At 51.8% G+C, this 15,611-nt stretch overlaps 1 protein-coding gene across 50 annotated transcripts in view; it reads right to left on the reverse strand.

Moving 5' to 3' along the window:
* Positions 1 to 635: 635 nt before the first annotated feature.
* MTMR3 (myotubularin related protein 3) overlaps positions 636 to 15,611 on the reverse strand; it is a 124,873-nt gene continuing 109,897 nt past the window's right edge. For 12 of the 50 annotated variants that reach the window (XM_081542606.1, XM_081542608.1, XM_081542635.1 and 9 more), the window contains 8 exons: positions 14,280 to 14,475; positions 13,305 to 13,490; positions 10,622 to 10,792; positions 9,244 to 9,389; positions 7,096 to 8,497; positions 5,904 to 6,014; positions 5,352 to 5,440; positions 636 to 2,765 (listed from right to left, as the gene is read on the reverse strand). In XM_081542606.1, coding sequence (XP_081398732.1) covers positions 2,594 to 2,765; positions 5,352 to 5,440; positions 5,904 to 6,014; positions 7,096 to 8,497; positions 9,244 to 9,389; positions 10,622 to 10,792; positions 13,305 to 13,490; positions 14,280 to 14,475 — 2,473 coding nt within the window. In that variant the 3' untranslated portion in view covers positions 636 to 2,593. Of the gene's footprint in view, positions 2,766 to 4,593; positions 4,621 to 5,324; positions 5,441 to 5,903; positions 6,015 to 7,095; positions 8,498 to 9,243; positions 9,390 to 10,621; positions 10,793 to 13,304; positions 13,491 to 14,279; positions 14,476 to 15,611 lie in introns of all 50 variants that reach the window. The other 38 variants (XM_081542595.1, XM_081542596.1, XM_081542627.1 and 35 more) reach the window with 6 other exon arrangements.

The following is a 15,611-nucleotide window of genomic DNA, read 5'->3' on the forward strand; positions in this document are numbered from 1 at the left end:
GAAGCTATGGCCCTCTCGACTGGTTGCAGATCTAAGAGGCAGAGGTTCTTCCCTCTTGTGGGAGGAGACCTCTAGTTACACACACAGTCCACTCACATCCAGTTCAGTTTCTGCCCCAAGGAGTCTCTGCCAAGGACAGGCAGTGGCGAGGTGCTTGCTGGCCACTCTCGCCCCAAAACCTCCTTCAGTCCCCACGGCATGCAAGCCTCGGTGCTCACCTGCTGCTGAAGGTGCTGCTGACGCTCCCTTGGTGTGTGGGGTTCAGGGGCCGGAGCACTGGCTGAAACCAAAGCAACAGCAAAAAAAAAAAAAAAAAAAAACCACCCGGAGGACAGAGGTGGTTTTAATTAATGGTGACACTCAGTTAGGATAAGGAAGAACGGCCGACTGTTAAGAGGCTTTGTCTTTTTAACTTTGGAGATGATAGGGCCAAAAACCATCAAGGAAATGTACTTCGGTGTGTGGGCATCACGGTGCAGGCTCCTTGACCAAGGTCTAGAGTTGAAAAGAAATTTAGTTTTCCTGTGTCAAAGTTCAATTTCTCAGCAGCACCTCAAGTTGCTTGGATGTCAGATGGAAATGGGATGAAGGGGAATAAACCACAGGGAGAAAAATCAGAACGTGTGAGCAAACGCTACCATGCAGAACACTAAACTTTATTCACTTTATTTATATATTTAACAGTTCTAAAGTATTTACTTCTTGCTTTGACAAAAAATGAAAAATATAGGAGCGCTGATCGACTCCTCTTTAGGAGAAAAGGGTTATATGTACAGCTACGGAGAGTTACGATTCCTCCTTTACATACAAAGAAAAACATTAATAAAAAAGTGCTTCATTGATCAAAAAAGGGCTAAGAGCTGCAAGCATTTATTCACACTGTACATCAGACCCAAGAAACCCGTAATCATTACCTCTTGGCACCTGTCACTAGGAACTGCACAATCTTCAATTAGACTGACGTCTCCCAACCTGCAAGGCCTGACCACACAGAGTGTGGAGGAGAACTTACACCCTGTTTCACTAAATGCCAATTCTGAGCAGCCTGCTGCCACTGGGAAGTCAGACGCGCTCAGGTGCCCTTGGCTTTGCCTGGACTGACAGCTCCAGGGAAGGCTTCCTGTCTTAGCTACACCCAGGCACACACAGGAGCCACCTTCCTGAGACACAACTTGCCCTTAGACAGGGAGCTGCTCCCAAAGGGTCGGGAGAGTTCCCAGGCCGCACCCCCACTGCTCACCACAATCTGCCCTGTTACCGGTTAGCAGCTTTCAGCAGAGCCGAGCATGACCCTTCCCCCGGGAGGGAGGGCAGGCACAAAACACGGACACCAAGATCACAAAGCACTCACCTCAACTCGGCCCCACCTTCTCCATACCCACCTCCACCACAAATCTTGGTTTAAGGCTCTTTCAGGACCACATCAGAGCTGACTGAGGAGAGGTGCCTCGCATCTTCGACGGGCTGTGTCCCTGCTTTAAGGAACTCTGCAGTCACCACGTCACCCCTCACTGCCGAGAAGCAGCCCAGCAGCAGGGCAGGGCAACAGCGGGGCCTGCCCGCCGCTCCAAGAGGCGGTGGAGGAAGGCTGGTTCTGTGGGACACACTCCCTCTTCCAGATGCTTGCACTCTGAAAGGCCGATTCTACCCCTCCAGGGGGAGAGCCGTGATTGTTTGGGGGTGGGGCGTCTCGGGAACCCTGAGTCTGGACTTGCCTGTGCTGGCCAAGGAAGAGATTGTCTGGGAGACCAGGCCCTGGAAGGGGGGCTTTCAGGTGTTCCCCGGGCTCAGGGTGTACTTTGGCCTTGACCACAGCAGCAGAACGCTGTGCTCTGGCCAGTCTGCAGCCTGATGCCTGAGGGTGGGAAGCGCTGCCCGGCCTGGCTGAGGGGGCAGACCACCGACAGTGAGGGGAGCCCTAGACACCTGGTCTGGTTAACAAGAGACTCCCGTGGAGGAGGGTATGCTAGCCACCCACTCCCAGCCCTCTCAGGGCCTCCAGAGGGTGCCCCCTCCCAACCCCACTCCCACTCCTCTGCCTGTGGGGGGACTGGCTCAGCCCCCCTCGAGAGGGAGAGGGCACGTGGGCACCACTCTTAGGGCAGATGCTCTCGGCGTCCTCAGAAGCAAAGGTTTTCCACTCGGCTCTGATGTGGCGCTGATAATGAGGATCAGTCACAAACGGCAGCACCGGCTTTATTCCCTGCTGTCTAGCTCAGGCCTCCACTCCTGACTCAACCAACCTCCTCCCACCCTGAAGAACAAAGCACCACTCAGCATCGCCTGACAGCTGGCAACATCTGGTCTTCCGTCAAAAAAAAAAAATTTTTTTTTTTTTTAAAAGACAACCAGGGTACTTTCTTTTTTGGAGGCAGAGGGAGGATAGAAAATGGAGAGAAAACAAAATGCGGGGGTGGGCCGGGAAGGGAGGAATCAAACCACAACCCAGTGGTACATCCCAAAGTGCCACCATTCTGCACAGCTGGTTCCACATCCCCATTCCAAAGCGCACGGGCCTCTAGGTCTGCCCAGGCTGAGTGGGCCCGTCAGAGGAACAGCAGCTTGGCCTCCGCCCGCCCCAGGTCACTGCGCTTCAGTTTGAAGTGGCAGCAATGGGCTTATCCAGTTCAAGGTCAATGCTGGAGCTTGTGGGATGCAGGCTGCTATAGCAAGACTTGCACACTCGACTAGGTTCAAAGAGCTGTTGGCTGGGAACTGGAACCTTCTGGTTACAACAACTGGAGCAGAATACGTTCCCACAGTTCCTTGAGATGAGAAAAAAACAAAACCGCGTTAGTGTCAGCAGCAGAGACAGGCTGGGGAAACCAACTTCAGAAGACAGAGCTTCCCTGTACACAATTCAGATGTGCTGGAGACTGGAGACTCCTCTAACACCAAACACTCTGGTGGGTCTAACCCAGGAAGAAGCCAGGCAGGGAAGGGCCCCCTCCCAAGCACAGTTGCACACCACTTTCCCTTTAGGGTCCAGGATACTTGGTTGCCTTACCGCTACAGCTCAAGGTTACCAGGTGTCAGAAGACACTGCTCAACAGAGATCCATGAAAGCAGATGGGCCCAGGGCAGAAGGCAGCTAGTAGCTCTATGGCTGAGTGTTGGCCCAGGAAAACCCTGTGGCCATACCCACCTGAGCAGTGGCCTCTGTGTAGCTTGTGATCATAAAGAGGCCAGAGACCAATGGAATTGCCTCCGAGCGGCTCAGATGAGGGAAACCTCCAGCCCACCTGGGGAGTGAGGAGCCCGTGCCGAAAGGCTCAGAGGCAGTAACACAAAGCACAGGCTGCTGCCGTCTAGGACTGCTGTGCTGCCGGCATGCGAAGCCAGGAGACAAGCAACCAGTGCCACATGCTGAGGGTGAAGGACACTGCAGATGAACACGCGTGCACACACACCCCCGATCAGACCAAGGTCAGTCCCTCATGGGTCACCGCTGCCCGCATGCATCTCCAGGGAGCATCCACTCTCTCCGAAGGCTTGACTGCACCCTGGCCTCTCACCCTTCCTCCGTTAGAAAGCCCAGCTCTGACGCGTGTGCACACCCAAACAGATGCCCTGCACAGCCTCCAGGAAAGGGAACTGGCAGAGGCTGAGGGTCTGCTCACCTTACAGCCCCACTCTGGGGAGGCCCTAAAATCAACCCAAAAAAGCCCAACAGGAGACTCCAAGGAGTCTGATGCAGCCCTCCAATGATGTGGGGTCAAAAGCTAAACGGGACCTCCTTCTCCTTAGCCAGCGTCACTCACGACTTTCTCTATGCTCCTCAGAAAGCAAACCCACTGCTGGATTAAGGACCACTCAAGCATGAAAGAGAATGCTGAATACCCTTTGTGGACAAAAGAATACCACAAAAGGAAAGGGGCAATGAAAAGACAGAAGGAAACCCAACACGCACGACTCCATCCTCTGGAATGCAGTGAGTAACTGACAACTGCTTCTGAAAAGCATGTATCAGTAAAGAACCTGTGGTTACAGAGAGAAACTGCCTCAATCTATTTCTGAATGTGTACATTTATTTCACATACCTGCTGGAATTCAACTCAAAGGCCTGACATGAATCTGATGAGCTAAGCTGTCTATCTGACCTCTCAGGCAATCCTGACGGACCTCACGTGGAGTCTTGCCTTGCAGTTTTCAATGCTAGCAGTTCTCTGGAAAGACCACCTCTGTTCAGTCCTGGGCCTTTTTTTTTTTTTTTCTTAAAGAAAAAAAAAAAGCAGTGATGCCAGTACCATTCTGGCATCTCAGGGAATGACTGACCCAAAAGACAAAGCTCAAAAAAACCCCTCTACTGGCCACTTCACAAGACCAGCCCCTGCTGAAGCACCCCTCGTGCCATCAGCCAGATGGCTCACCTGACCGGTGCGGTCAGCAGGCGCGCCCTCGGCTGCAGCCTGACCAGCTCCAGTGGTCTCCTCAGCCAGTGGCTGTGGTGCCCCCACGCCCCCAGCCCACCTGCCTGCGCTCCCGGACCCAAGCTTCGTCCCAGTGAGTGCAGAGAGGGGGAATGGGAGCGTTAGTGTGGAGAAGTTACTGTAGATATGCAGGCACCACAGACAGGCTGTTGCAAATGCTCACCACGTTTGATCAACACGATCAGTGTCCCTGCAAGGAGGGGAGAGAGAGCTCAGAGGAGAAGCCAACTAAAGACATTCGGGCTTGGGGTGAGGGTGGGGAGATAAGACAGTCCTGGAAGCATCATCGCTGGACAGAGAGGTGGTTCCATTTTCAATCCAGGTCCACTCATGCGGGTGAGCTCTGTCACAATTCAGATAAAATCCCTACCCCAGGAACACTGACTGTTCTCCAGTCACCACCCCAGCTGCGGCAAAGCATCCGCAGCCGCTCACTCTACAGCCCAGGAAGAAGTCAGGAGCCGTGTGGACCGCAGGCTGCGTCTTCAGCCAGTCCCACCAGCACCCCCACCCCCAAGAAGTATGGGGTCAGGGAGCAGGGCAAGGGGCAGGCAAATGAAGCTCCCTGCCCACAGAAGGAAAGCTCTTCTGCGCAGAGCAGCCATGCTGAATGGGAAGCACCTTCACTCTAGGATAAGAAGTGGTGGTTTGGGTGGAGATGGCTGTTGTTCAACCATCAAGGAAGAAAAAACAGAAAGGGACATCGTTTGTGCATTTCAAAACTTCCTCACACTCACTCTAAAATGGAAGACAGACACCAGATGCAGTTCTGTAAACCCCGATTTCAGAAGCACAAAAGGTGAGCCAGGGTCCTGAAGACCCCTGGGTCTGCCAGCCAGATGCCCGCATCTCCACCCGCAGGCTCTGCCCCAGCCTCGGCCCCCACACCCCCACCTGCCCCATCACTCCCCCCAGGGGCACCTGCAGTGGTGCTTCCGGCTGGCCAGCCAGAAGGCGCTGTCGCACGCATAGCAGTGGGCGGCCAGGTGGTCAGGGAGCCAACGGGTCATCTGTAAAACAACGGGGCCAGGTCAGTGACAGGAGATGGGCCATCCAGCTGGAGCCAACGGAGCCATGCTGGGGCAGCAAGAGTCACAAGGACCACCCTGGCTCCAGTGGCAGCAGCCCATCAGGCCTGATGTCAGCAGTACAAGAAAGGCGTCCAAATCCTTCCCCTCGAGGGGACTCCAGACTCCCCTGAGATCAAGAGGCAGCCAGAGCAGCCTGCTTGCTGTGAGAGCGGGCAAGGCTCTAGTGCAGAGGCACTGAGGAGAAAGGGCTGGCTCGAGTTTCCCTGGCTCAGAAACTCTAGATTTGATGGGAATTCATAGGTGCTGAGATTCAGAGAGGTTCAGGGCTAAGTGTGCGGTGAGGTCTTCCCTTGGCTGGGGCAGGGGGAACAGACGATGGGGGTGGAGAAGAACCGCAAAACAGTTGCATGGGTGGCACTCAGAACAGGGGCCGAGCCTGTACCTCCGTGTCCTGTTTATCCACCTGCTCCCAGCTGGCTTCAGAGAAAATCTCTGTGCTGCAGCGAGACAAACAGTTCTGATCCAGATTGCTTTCCGAGTCGGGAATTGAAGTCTGTTGGCAAACAAACACAGCTGAACAGAATGAACCTGGTCTCCTCCCAGAACAAGAAAGAGCTTGGCAAAGAAGGGAGCACGGGGAATGTGGGCAGGCCTGGGTGTTAGGGCTGCTGAATCTCTAGGTGCCTCAGCCATCAAGAGCTGGGTTGAGCAGGTGCAGAGACAGGGGTGAGCTCAGCTGGAAGAGAGATACACAGATCTAAGGCCGGGTGCAGTGACTCTGGAGTGGAGGGGCAGGCCTCGGGTTCCAGGGAGTGAGTAGGCAGAAGTGACCAGGAGGGAGTGGGAACTCTGTGTCAGCTGCTCCAGGGACCTGCCAATCTAACCCTGCCACTGACATCTGTGTGCTGAAACAGTGCTTTGGGCATGTCCTCCTTTCTGTGAAGGACTCTTTGGGAAAATGAAAAAACCAAGACAGTTTGAAGTGAAGTCATTGGATGAGCCCGCCTTTAATGTACGCTGACTGATTCAGAGCCAGACTCACACCTGTACTTAATCACACCGAGTCAGACCCACCAGGAAGGAGAGTGTCTCCCCGAGACCCTCCCCTCAGGTATCCCACTTCCAGTCACCAGGCCCATCTGCGCTAACTCCCGACCATGCTAGAAACCAATCCTTCTTCCCATCTCTACTGCCATCACCTGCCACAAGATGGGTACAAATATGTTTAAAAAGAACTAAACCTTCCAAGCCACAGCTCACGTTATTGGGGGGTAGGGACTAATTGTTCACTAGCTACTGGGGTAGGACAGGAATATCTGATGTTGCCGGACAAATGTCATTCCGCCCAGTTCACACTCTTCAAGGCACAACCCTCTCTGCAAAGAGAACTGACCAACCACACAGCGAGTGCGCACTCTCTCCCCCATTCTAACTGCAGACAGGATGCTCGTGGAGAGTATGCAAGGCAGGAAAGAAAAAGCAGCACACTGCCAGTCACCTGGCTGAGGCTGGTCTCGAGCCTCTCCCCAGGGCTCCTCTAGACCTTTCTGATCCCTTCTGAAATCCGTACAGAGGGCGCCCTGCGCAGCGTGCCCGTCTCCTGTGCAGCTACGGAGGCACCACGGTGTACTCACCACTTCATCCCCAAAGTCCCCGTTGAAGCGCAGGGAGCTGGTCAGGTACTGGCTCTCCAGGCGACTCCTCAGCTCCTGGACTTGTTTCTTCAAGGTCTCCACTTCCTGCTGGTGGCCCGACTCAATCTGGCGCAGGCGCTGCTGGATGGTGTCCGTGTACACGGGCATGCCGTCGTCGTCCAGGTGGCTGCGGGAGGGCTGCTCAGGGCTGCCGGCGGCTGACGGTCTCCCCGAGGGGCTGTGCAGCCACTGGTGGTGCAAGTTCCTCGAGTGTAAGAGGGCAGAGCTGCAGCTGGTGGCCGACAGCTGGCGGCTCAGGGAGTCCTTGCTCCTCCCGGTCTCCCCATCGGCATAGTGTCCGTTGGGGGTGGGGTGCTTCTGGAGGGTACTAAGCCCTGAGGGCTGCTCCGAGGCCTTATTTTCAGTCTCTGGGGCACCGTTGCACACAAGCCCCTCTTTACATTCGGCTAAAGGCAAGGCACTAGGAGAAGGCGCTGGGCTCTGGGCGCTGCTGGGGGAAGTCCTGTGCACCGCAGACCCCACCTGGGGCCTCTCCGCCAGGCTTCTCTCTGCAGGCCTGGGCCCCATGGCTTGAGGAGGCACGTCCTTGCCACTGAACCGGCCACTGTGGACCAGGCCAGCTCTGTGACGGCCCTCGGGCCCGCTGTCTGACTTCCCTTTATCTTCCGTCACCACGTCCACAGGACCGCCCACGTTTGGTCCTCTGGTCTCAAATGACACTTGGGAGGGCAGAGGGCTTGACTGTGAAGTACCAGAGTTAACTTCCACATCTACTGAGATGGGAAGGACTGCCTCCTCCCCATCCTCTGCTGTAGCTCCTACCTGAGATGGTTCCACAGGGACCTCCGGGGAGCCCTCTCCCCTGGGGGGCTCCTGGAGAGAACTGGGGAGAACACTGTGGCCGCCCTGCTCAGGAACGCCCTGTGAGAGCCCAGGAGGGCTGGTGCCTGGACGGCTCCTTAGGGCAGCCTCACCCACCTCTGGCTCCTGATCAAGTTCCAGGGCTGAGCGCTCGGGGCTCTTACCCCTGCTCCCCTCTTCTAACAGAGCCTCCTCTTTGACTTCCTGCACCCCCCTGTGGGCAGGCTCCTCTACCCCACTCTCCTCTTTGGTGGCCTCTTGCAAAATGTTCTCCATCTGCCCCTCAGCTACTCCAGCCGCAACAGACAGCTCGGCACCACCCAGCACTTTGGTCGGCTTCCCCAGGCTGTCAGGATCCACAGGCTCCTCCCCAGGACCAGCCAGGGTGCTCAGTTCCAGCGAGCGACGGTGCTCCTGCCACTTCTCATTCAGGCTCGGGTCACTGCTGCGCCGGCTGGCCAGAGGCACTGTGTTGTCGCAGGTGGTGGTCAGATTGTCAAATGATCTGGTCTTTGGTAGCCTAAAGAAAGGAGTTTGGGGGAAATGAGGATCTGAGGTTGTTCTGAGGGAAGTCAGAGACAACCGGTTTTAACAGGCAGTCATTTCATCACTGGCTCCACCACAGCTACTCCAGGAGCCGTGGCGTACCTGGCATAAGGCTCAGGCTGCAGGCAGGCAGAGCTCCAGGGTGAGACCTTCTCCTCTCTGGCACCTCCCCTACCCCATGCCCAACACATACAGATAAACTAACACCAAACACGGTTTCAGAAAAACAATCATGATACTTCTGCGTTTCTCAGTTAGTGGCAAAGAAAAGTAGCGTTGGTGATTTTCTGATAGTACAATATTTTAAATTATTATTCATCAGTCTGAATTCAATAAACCTAATTCATAGGTTTCAAAGCAGAGATCGTCTGATAAAATCTGCCTTTCAAGGCCAAGATGATAAGTCACAGCAGGGAGGCAGGAGCACAGAGCTGTGGCTGCAACTCAAGCCAGAGGGTCACAGGAACCCAGAGGATTTGCTCCATCACTGAGAAGCTGCCCAAGGACAGAGTGGAAACAGGGCCCAGTGCTCTTCAGGGACGAGGCTCATGCAGCCTCACAGCCCAAAACCCTTATACCTTCCTCAAGAAAACCGCAAGAGATCTAAGAAAGATGTGTGGAGCCACACAATGTCAAAATCTCCGACCATCCCCGCGTACACCCCAACACAGGAATACACCCACGAAGGACCTGAGGACTCGGCACCAGCCCCAGGCTCACCGACTCAGGGGCGGATCGTCAGGGCTGGAGCCCGGGGCTGGGTACGGCGCGCAGCTGTCGTCCACGGGGGTGGACGGGGATGGGCAGGGCAGGTACACTGCGCTCCACAGCATCAGGTTACGCACGTGGCACACAGGGTACAGCACCTGAGGAGAGAGCGGGGGACATGGGTTTAAGCTCGTTCCCACCAGTCTGTCAGCAATATCTAGAACTGAGAAGAGCAAGCACCAGGCGGGAATGCCCAGCAGTCCTGCAGGATCTCCAAAAGCCGTTACACGAGTGAGTGCAGTTCTCATCTGGGGCCAAGAGCAGGCAGTAGACATTTTTCACCCGAGAGCCTCTGTGGGCATGAAAATCTAAAAACGTTTTTCAAAAACCCATTTCTCATTAGTTATTTCTTAGGTCACCTTTACCGAATGACTGGCTTTTCTCAGCTTAATTTGTTGCTTTTACTGCACAAGAAAGTGAGTCATTCTGCTAGATGGTGCTTGTCTGTTCCCTGGTACAAAGCTTGGCTTCAGAACACACTGTGAAACCTGTTTTATAGGATCATCTAAATTAATCACGTGGAAAGGAAGGAAGGAAACTTTCTTCCATACTGCTACTTGTCCAGCAGGCACAGGAGAGAGAGAAGCAGCTTGCTTCAACCCTTCCCTGGACTACTTAACTGAAGTAAGAAGTTATTCATTAACAGTCCAGCAAATCACTATAACCTCGGATTAGCCTCCTTGTGACTTAGAATTTAAAATACATTCTGACACGAGGAACAAGACCATGGACCAACGCATAGATGTACATGCTTCCTTTTCTCTGCTCAACAGGAGGTGTTCCTTTGAGGAACAAAGTCTTAAAGGACCCGCCAGTTCCCCACGTGAGTGGAGAATCGATCAGACAGAGGTGCTAGTGTCACACGCAGTTTTCTGCTGAGCCAGAAGCTGCAATGGGTATCACCGCCTGTTGACACTGGGAAGGTGCGGGGGGCCTGCAGCGCCTTCTGAGCTGTCAGGCATCCAGGGAATGACCTAAGTGTCTCTTCCACTTGTCAGGAGATGCTGGGAGTAAGTTAAGCTCTGGCAGAGACGCTTAGAAAAGACTCATATCTAGAGCGGCCAAGTAGAGATGTGTGTTATCTGGAGTGGCCAAGTAGAGACGTGTGTTAGGTCAAACCACCCCAAACAAAGGAGTCGGAAGCAGGGCAGAGCATAACCAGAAAACAGGCCTTTCTCAGGACAGAGTGGTTAGAAAAAAATGGAACCAAACTATCCAGACACAACCAAGATGCCTTCGAGAAAACAGTCGCTTCTCGAAAAGGATCCCATGTGTCCCCACCCCCGAATTTACTCTGTTGCTGAGAGCAAAAAGGCTGAAGGATACATACGGCCTCTGACTGAGAGGAATACAGTAGGTTTTTGAAAGCCTTGTTGCCCGCCCGAAGCAGTGACCACACAGAACAAGTCCGTTCTTGAGTGTGCTTCTCTCCTCTCTCCTTGGCGTTGTTGCACAGGAATGTTCCAAAGAGGCAGGAATAGGTATGCTGCACCAGTTTCACCTATGAGATCCAACATGAAGCAAAATCAAGCAAGGGGTCCATGTTTTCTGGGGGGAAGTCAGCCTAGCAGACCCACCTTCCCCAACACCCCTGATGTGCACTTCAGTTCACACTCGGTAAGGATGGGGGAACCAAGCTGCAGCCTCCTCACAACCCCGACCACCATCACCCCTTAGTCAAAAGGGCATTGGCACCCCCACCCTCTCAGCCTCCCTGTAAACAATTTCCGAGGTCCTAAGTTAACTGGGCCTAGGGGCGGGTCAGTGTGCCGCCAAGTCTGAACTGGGAGCATGCTTGTAAGCAGCTTCTCCTTCAGCACGCTGCTGCGGAGCAGCCCAGACGTGTCTGGGTGAGAGAAGCAGCAGTCAGAAGACAGAAGACAGCTCTCCTGCCCTGCGGGGGAGGCGGGAGCAGTGCGGTGCACAGGAAGGCAGGGAAGAGGGCCGGAGCACAGGCAGGGCAGTGTGAGAAGCTTTGGGGCAGAGACCTGATGAAAATGCGAGCGCAGGGCATATGCGCATTGGGGGAAGGGAGCTGGGAGGCTGTTCCAGGCAGTAGCACAATGGTCTGGAGGTGAGCACAAGCTTGCGACTTCTGAGGAACTGAAGGAGCCCAGTGTGACTGACGGACACTGCATGCGGTGAAGGGTGGGAGGAAATGAGCCTGGACAGTAACCTCTGGAAGAGCCCTGCAGGCCATTTTAGGGACTGTGACTTTTACTGTGTGGAAAAGCAGAGTCACTGGAGGTTTCCTGACGGGAAAGACACAGTCTATGTCATGTTTCGTAAGGACCTCTGAGGCTGCTGGACTGTCGGTCTGCAATTGGGGCAACAGCTGACGGTGGCTTAGACCAGTGCTGGGAACAACACAGGCAGCAGTGAGTTATCAGGTTTTAGATGTATTTTTAAAGCAGAACGACAGAATCTGCGGACAGACTGACTGTGGAATGTGAAAGGGGAGTTGAGGACAGCATAAAAGTTTTGCCCTAAATGAATTGAAGGATTGAGTTGCCATTTGGTGAGAAGGAAGACTTCTGGAAGATCAGTTTTGAGGTGGGGAGATACAGATATTAAGAACTAAGTTCTGAAAATATTAAGTTCGAAATACCATTAAGACATTCAAGTGGAGATACTGAGTAGTCTCAAATGGATATGAGAGCCTGGAATTAAGCAGAGACAGAGGTCTGGGCTGAAGACTATACATGCGGGAATCATAGATAGCAGTTAAAGCCAAAGGACTGGATGAAATCCCTAGAGAAGGAGACCGAACCCTGGGGCCTTCCAACTTTCAGCAGTGAGGGGTAAGGAAGAACTGGCAAAGGAGACAGAAAGGACCAGCTGGTGAAGCAGAGCCCCAAGAGTGAGCGCTAGGAGTCCAGTAAAGAAAGTGTTTCAGAAAGGGGCGATTGAATCACGCCAAATATTAACGATGCACCAAAGAAGAGGAAGACAGTCACAAGGTACAAACTTCCTGTCATAAAACAAGTCAGCGGGATGTGACGTAAGTTAGGGGGATATAAGTCAGGGGGTCGGTCGTAAGACAGTGAGTAGTACTGTGCTGTATATCTGAAAGCTGCCAAGAGAGCACATCTTAAAAGTTCTCATCACAAGAAAAAACTTTGTCACTATGCATGGTGACAAATGTTAACTAGATTTTGTGGTATCTTCTAGCAATATATACGTATCAAATCACTGTTGTATACCTGAAACCAACAAAATGTTATCTGTCGATTATACTGCAAATTTTTTAAAAGGTGACTGGAAACTGATCACTGGATTAGCAACATGAAGATCACTGGTGACCTTAACAAAAGCAGCTCTGGTAAAGGGGGGTGAACACCTGATTGAACCACGTTTAAGAGAGAATGGGAGAAGAACTTGGGAGAGGAAATGTAGAAGATCTGAGGAGCTCTGCTGTGAAGAAATAAGAAATGAGGTAACAGCTCGAGAGGGATGCAGGATCCAGGAACAGGTGTGATGAAACAGGAGGCACCGCACCATGCTTGTATGCCGACGGCAGTGATCCGGAAAAGCAGGAACAGGCCGACACAGAGGGCGGGAAGTAGGAATGCTGAAGCCGTGAAGCTGAGCAGAGGAGGGAGTGGAAGCTGGTACACAGGTGGAGGGAGGCTGGAAGAGGGCAAGGCCAGTGTGTCCTCTTCAAAGGACGGGAGCAGAGAGTGTGGAATAGACCCAGGCGGGTTGGTAAGATCGACTGGAGGGAGCAGATGAAAACGTATTCTATTTTTAACTACTGTTTAGTGCTTCTATTATCCATTTTTAAAGCTACATTTGGAACAACTCAAAGACTTTATATAAACTTAGTGCAGATGGATTCATTAAATGAACAAACACCTGTATTCCTTTTTTTTAATAAAACAGGGAAGAATAGCCCCTTAATTAAATCTAGAAAGGATGTTGTTTAATGTGAAAACTGGCCCACTAACACTTTCACTGACACCCCTATGAATTTAGAAGGTCCCCAAAATGAAGAATCACAAGCACAGACTCACAAGGAATGCTTCATTGAACTCAAAAGAGCATGGAAATTGCCTCTGAAGCTGATGAACACAGTCAAGCCACTGCAAAAACACTGGGCAACGCTCGTTCAGATCATCCGCGTTCTCCCCGTGACCACAGCGGTCAGCAAACTTGTGGCCGAAGTCCAGCCACTCCATCTCCACAAGGACCTGGAAGCCCTGTGGGGAAGCGCCCAGGAGAGACCCGTTTGTGCTTGTATATCCAAACCATGACTGTCCTGAACCCAAGGTCACCAACAGGACTCCCTGTCAACAGCCTCCACTTAGCCCATCAGGAGCCCCGGACCCAGCCCCATGGCCAAAGGATGGGACACATACTTAGGACGGCTTCCCAATTCCCCAGCCTCCACTCCATAATCAGCAGAGGGGTGGTAACTAAGCGTTTATCTAAGTCTTTCTTAAGACTATATTTTCAGTGCTTCATTCACTATTAAAAAGTCACACTTTTGTCCCCTTCATATCTTATTTTTAAATTTCTTTCATGTTACACTTATGAAGTCATGCTTGTAAAATCTTCCCCTATCCCATATTTACATATATTTTAGGGTATCTTAAAGGTTTTTCTTGTCTCTCTAACCCAACAGGTGATATTTCACAATAGGGTTCTTTCTCCATAGAACACTGTGGTGATATCAGACCCATTACCCTAATAAGCATGTCAAGATCCTTCCTACGGAAACCCCATTTGCTGGGATAGCCAAAACTTTTCCATGTAGATATTCTGCAAAGGAAAATATGTCTGTATGCTCAGTACCTTGTTATCTACAATCCACCTCCTTTTAAGAGGGACAGGCACTGTGGTAGGTACTACTACAATTTAGTTCAAGGTAAAGAAGCAATGATTCTAAACCATAGAAATTTCACTTTGACTGGACCTAACCACCTCAACCAAAACTGTATAAAACCCTGAACGGTTTGCCCTGGTCATCCTGAAGTGTTCAACCCTACCTCTATGGTTCGGTAGTAAGGGTCCAGCAGGAGCTTAGCCAGCGCCACAATCTGGGGGGTACGGTCCCAGCCATCGGAGCAGTGTACCAACACGGGCCGCTGGTCCCGGTCCACCGTGTGCACCACCAGAAGTGCTGACTTCAGAAGCACAGACAGGTGATGGAGCCACTTTGTGCTTTCAAGAGCTGAGAGCCAACTAAAAAAACAAAACAGAAGGGGATAGGAAATGCTGATTTTTATGATACACTGGATCATGCCAAATACCTGTCAAATTGAAAAGCAATTCCCAAAGACATTTCCCTCCAAATAAAACAAACAGAAAATCTCTGTCTTTATAAAGTATGTACAAGCATTAGGCCCAGGCCCTACCATGCAACACAGGAAAGCCTTAGAAATAAGACAGTAATTAACAGGGCCACCTTTTGTTCCAAAAATCTTACTGCTAATTTTCCAGAGAGAATTAACAATTTTCAGTCCGTAAAAAGTTGTATCTACCCAGTAAAGTTAGTTCTTTCTGGAATTTTCTCCTAAAGAAAAAAATGCAACCACTTCTGAGATGGAAAAGAGAAAATATTTATATTTAATAATCAGCAACTCTGCCTATCAAGTTCTCAAAAAAAAAAAAAGTAAAGAAAACTCAAATATATATGTCTGTGGGGACTTCCCTGGTGGTCCAGTTAAGACTCTGCGCTCCCTATGCAGGGGGCCAGGGTTTGATCCCTGGTCTGGAAGCTAGATCCCACATGCTGCAACTACGAGTTCCCCTACACAACTCAAGATCCCACATGCTGCAACTAAGACTTGCCACACACAAACAAAATAATTAAATATATTTAAAGCAATATGTTTCTGTAACAAGATACAGTGGCTTCCCTAGTGGCTCAGATGGTAAAGAATCTGCCTACAATGTAGGAGACCTAGGTTCGACCCCTGGGTCAGGAAGCTCCCCTGGAGAAGGGAATGGCAACCCACTCCAGTATTCTTGACCAGAGAATCCCATGGACAGAGGAGCCTGGTGGGCTACAATCCATGGGGTCGCAAAGAGACAGACATGACCGAGGGACTAACACTTTCACAACACAATACAAGTTGGATGCCACTCCAAAAACAGTGCAGATAACATCACTTACCACTACTGATCAAGTCTTGAATGTTTATGGATTAGAACTGGGTAGACCCAAACTAATGACTTAGACTCACACAAATGAGTAGCCAATGGCTGCACATTGTTACTGGGCTTAGTGAAGACTGGATTCAGCAGGGATGGAAAGGAAGGTTTTTTCATAAGGCCTTTAGAAAGTATCAGATTCCAAGAACTACGCCTTGGGAATA

Source organism: Giraffa tippelskirchi, chromosome 11, assembly GCF_054371585.1.
Source record: "Giraffa tippelskirchi isolate mGirTip1 chromosome 11, T2T-mGirTip1v1.2.pri, whole genome shotgun sequence".
In the NCBI taxonomy this organism is placed as follows: Eukaryota; Metazoa; Chordata; class Mammalia; order Artiodactyla; family Giraffidae; genus Giraffa; species Giraffa tippelskirchi.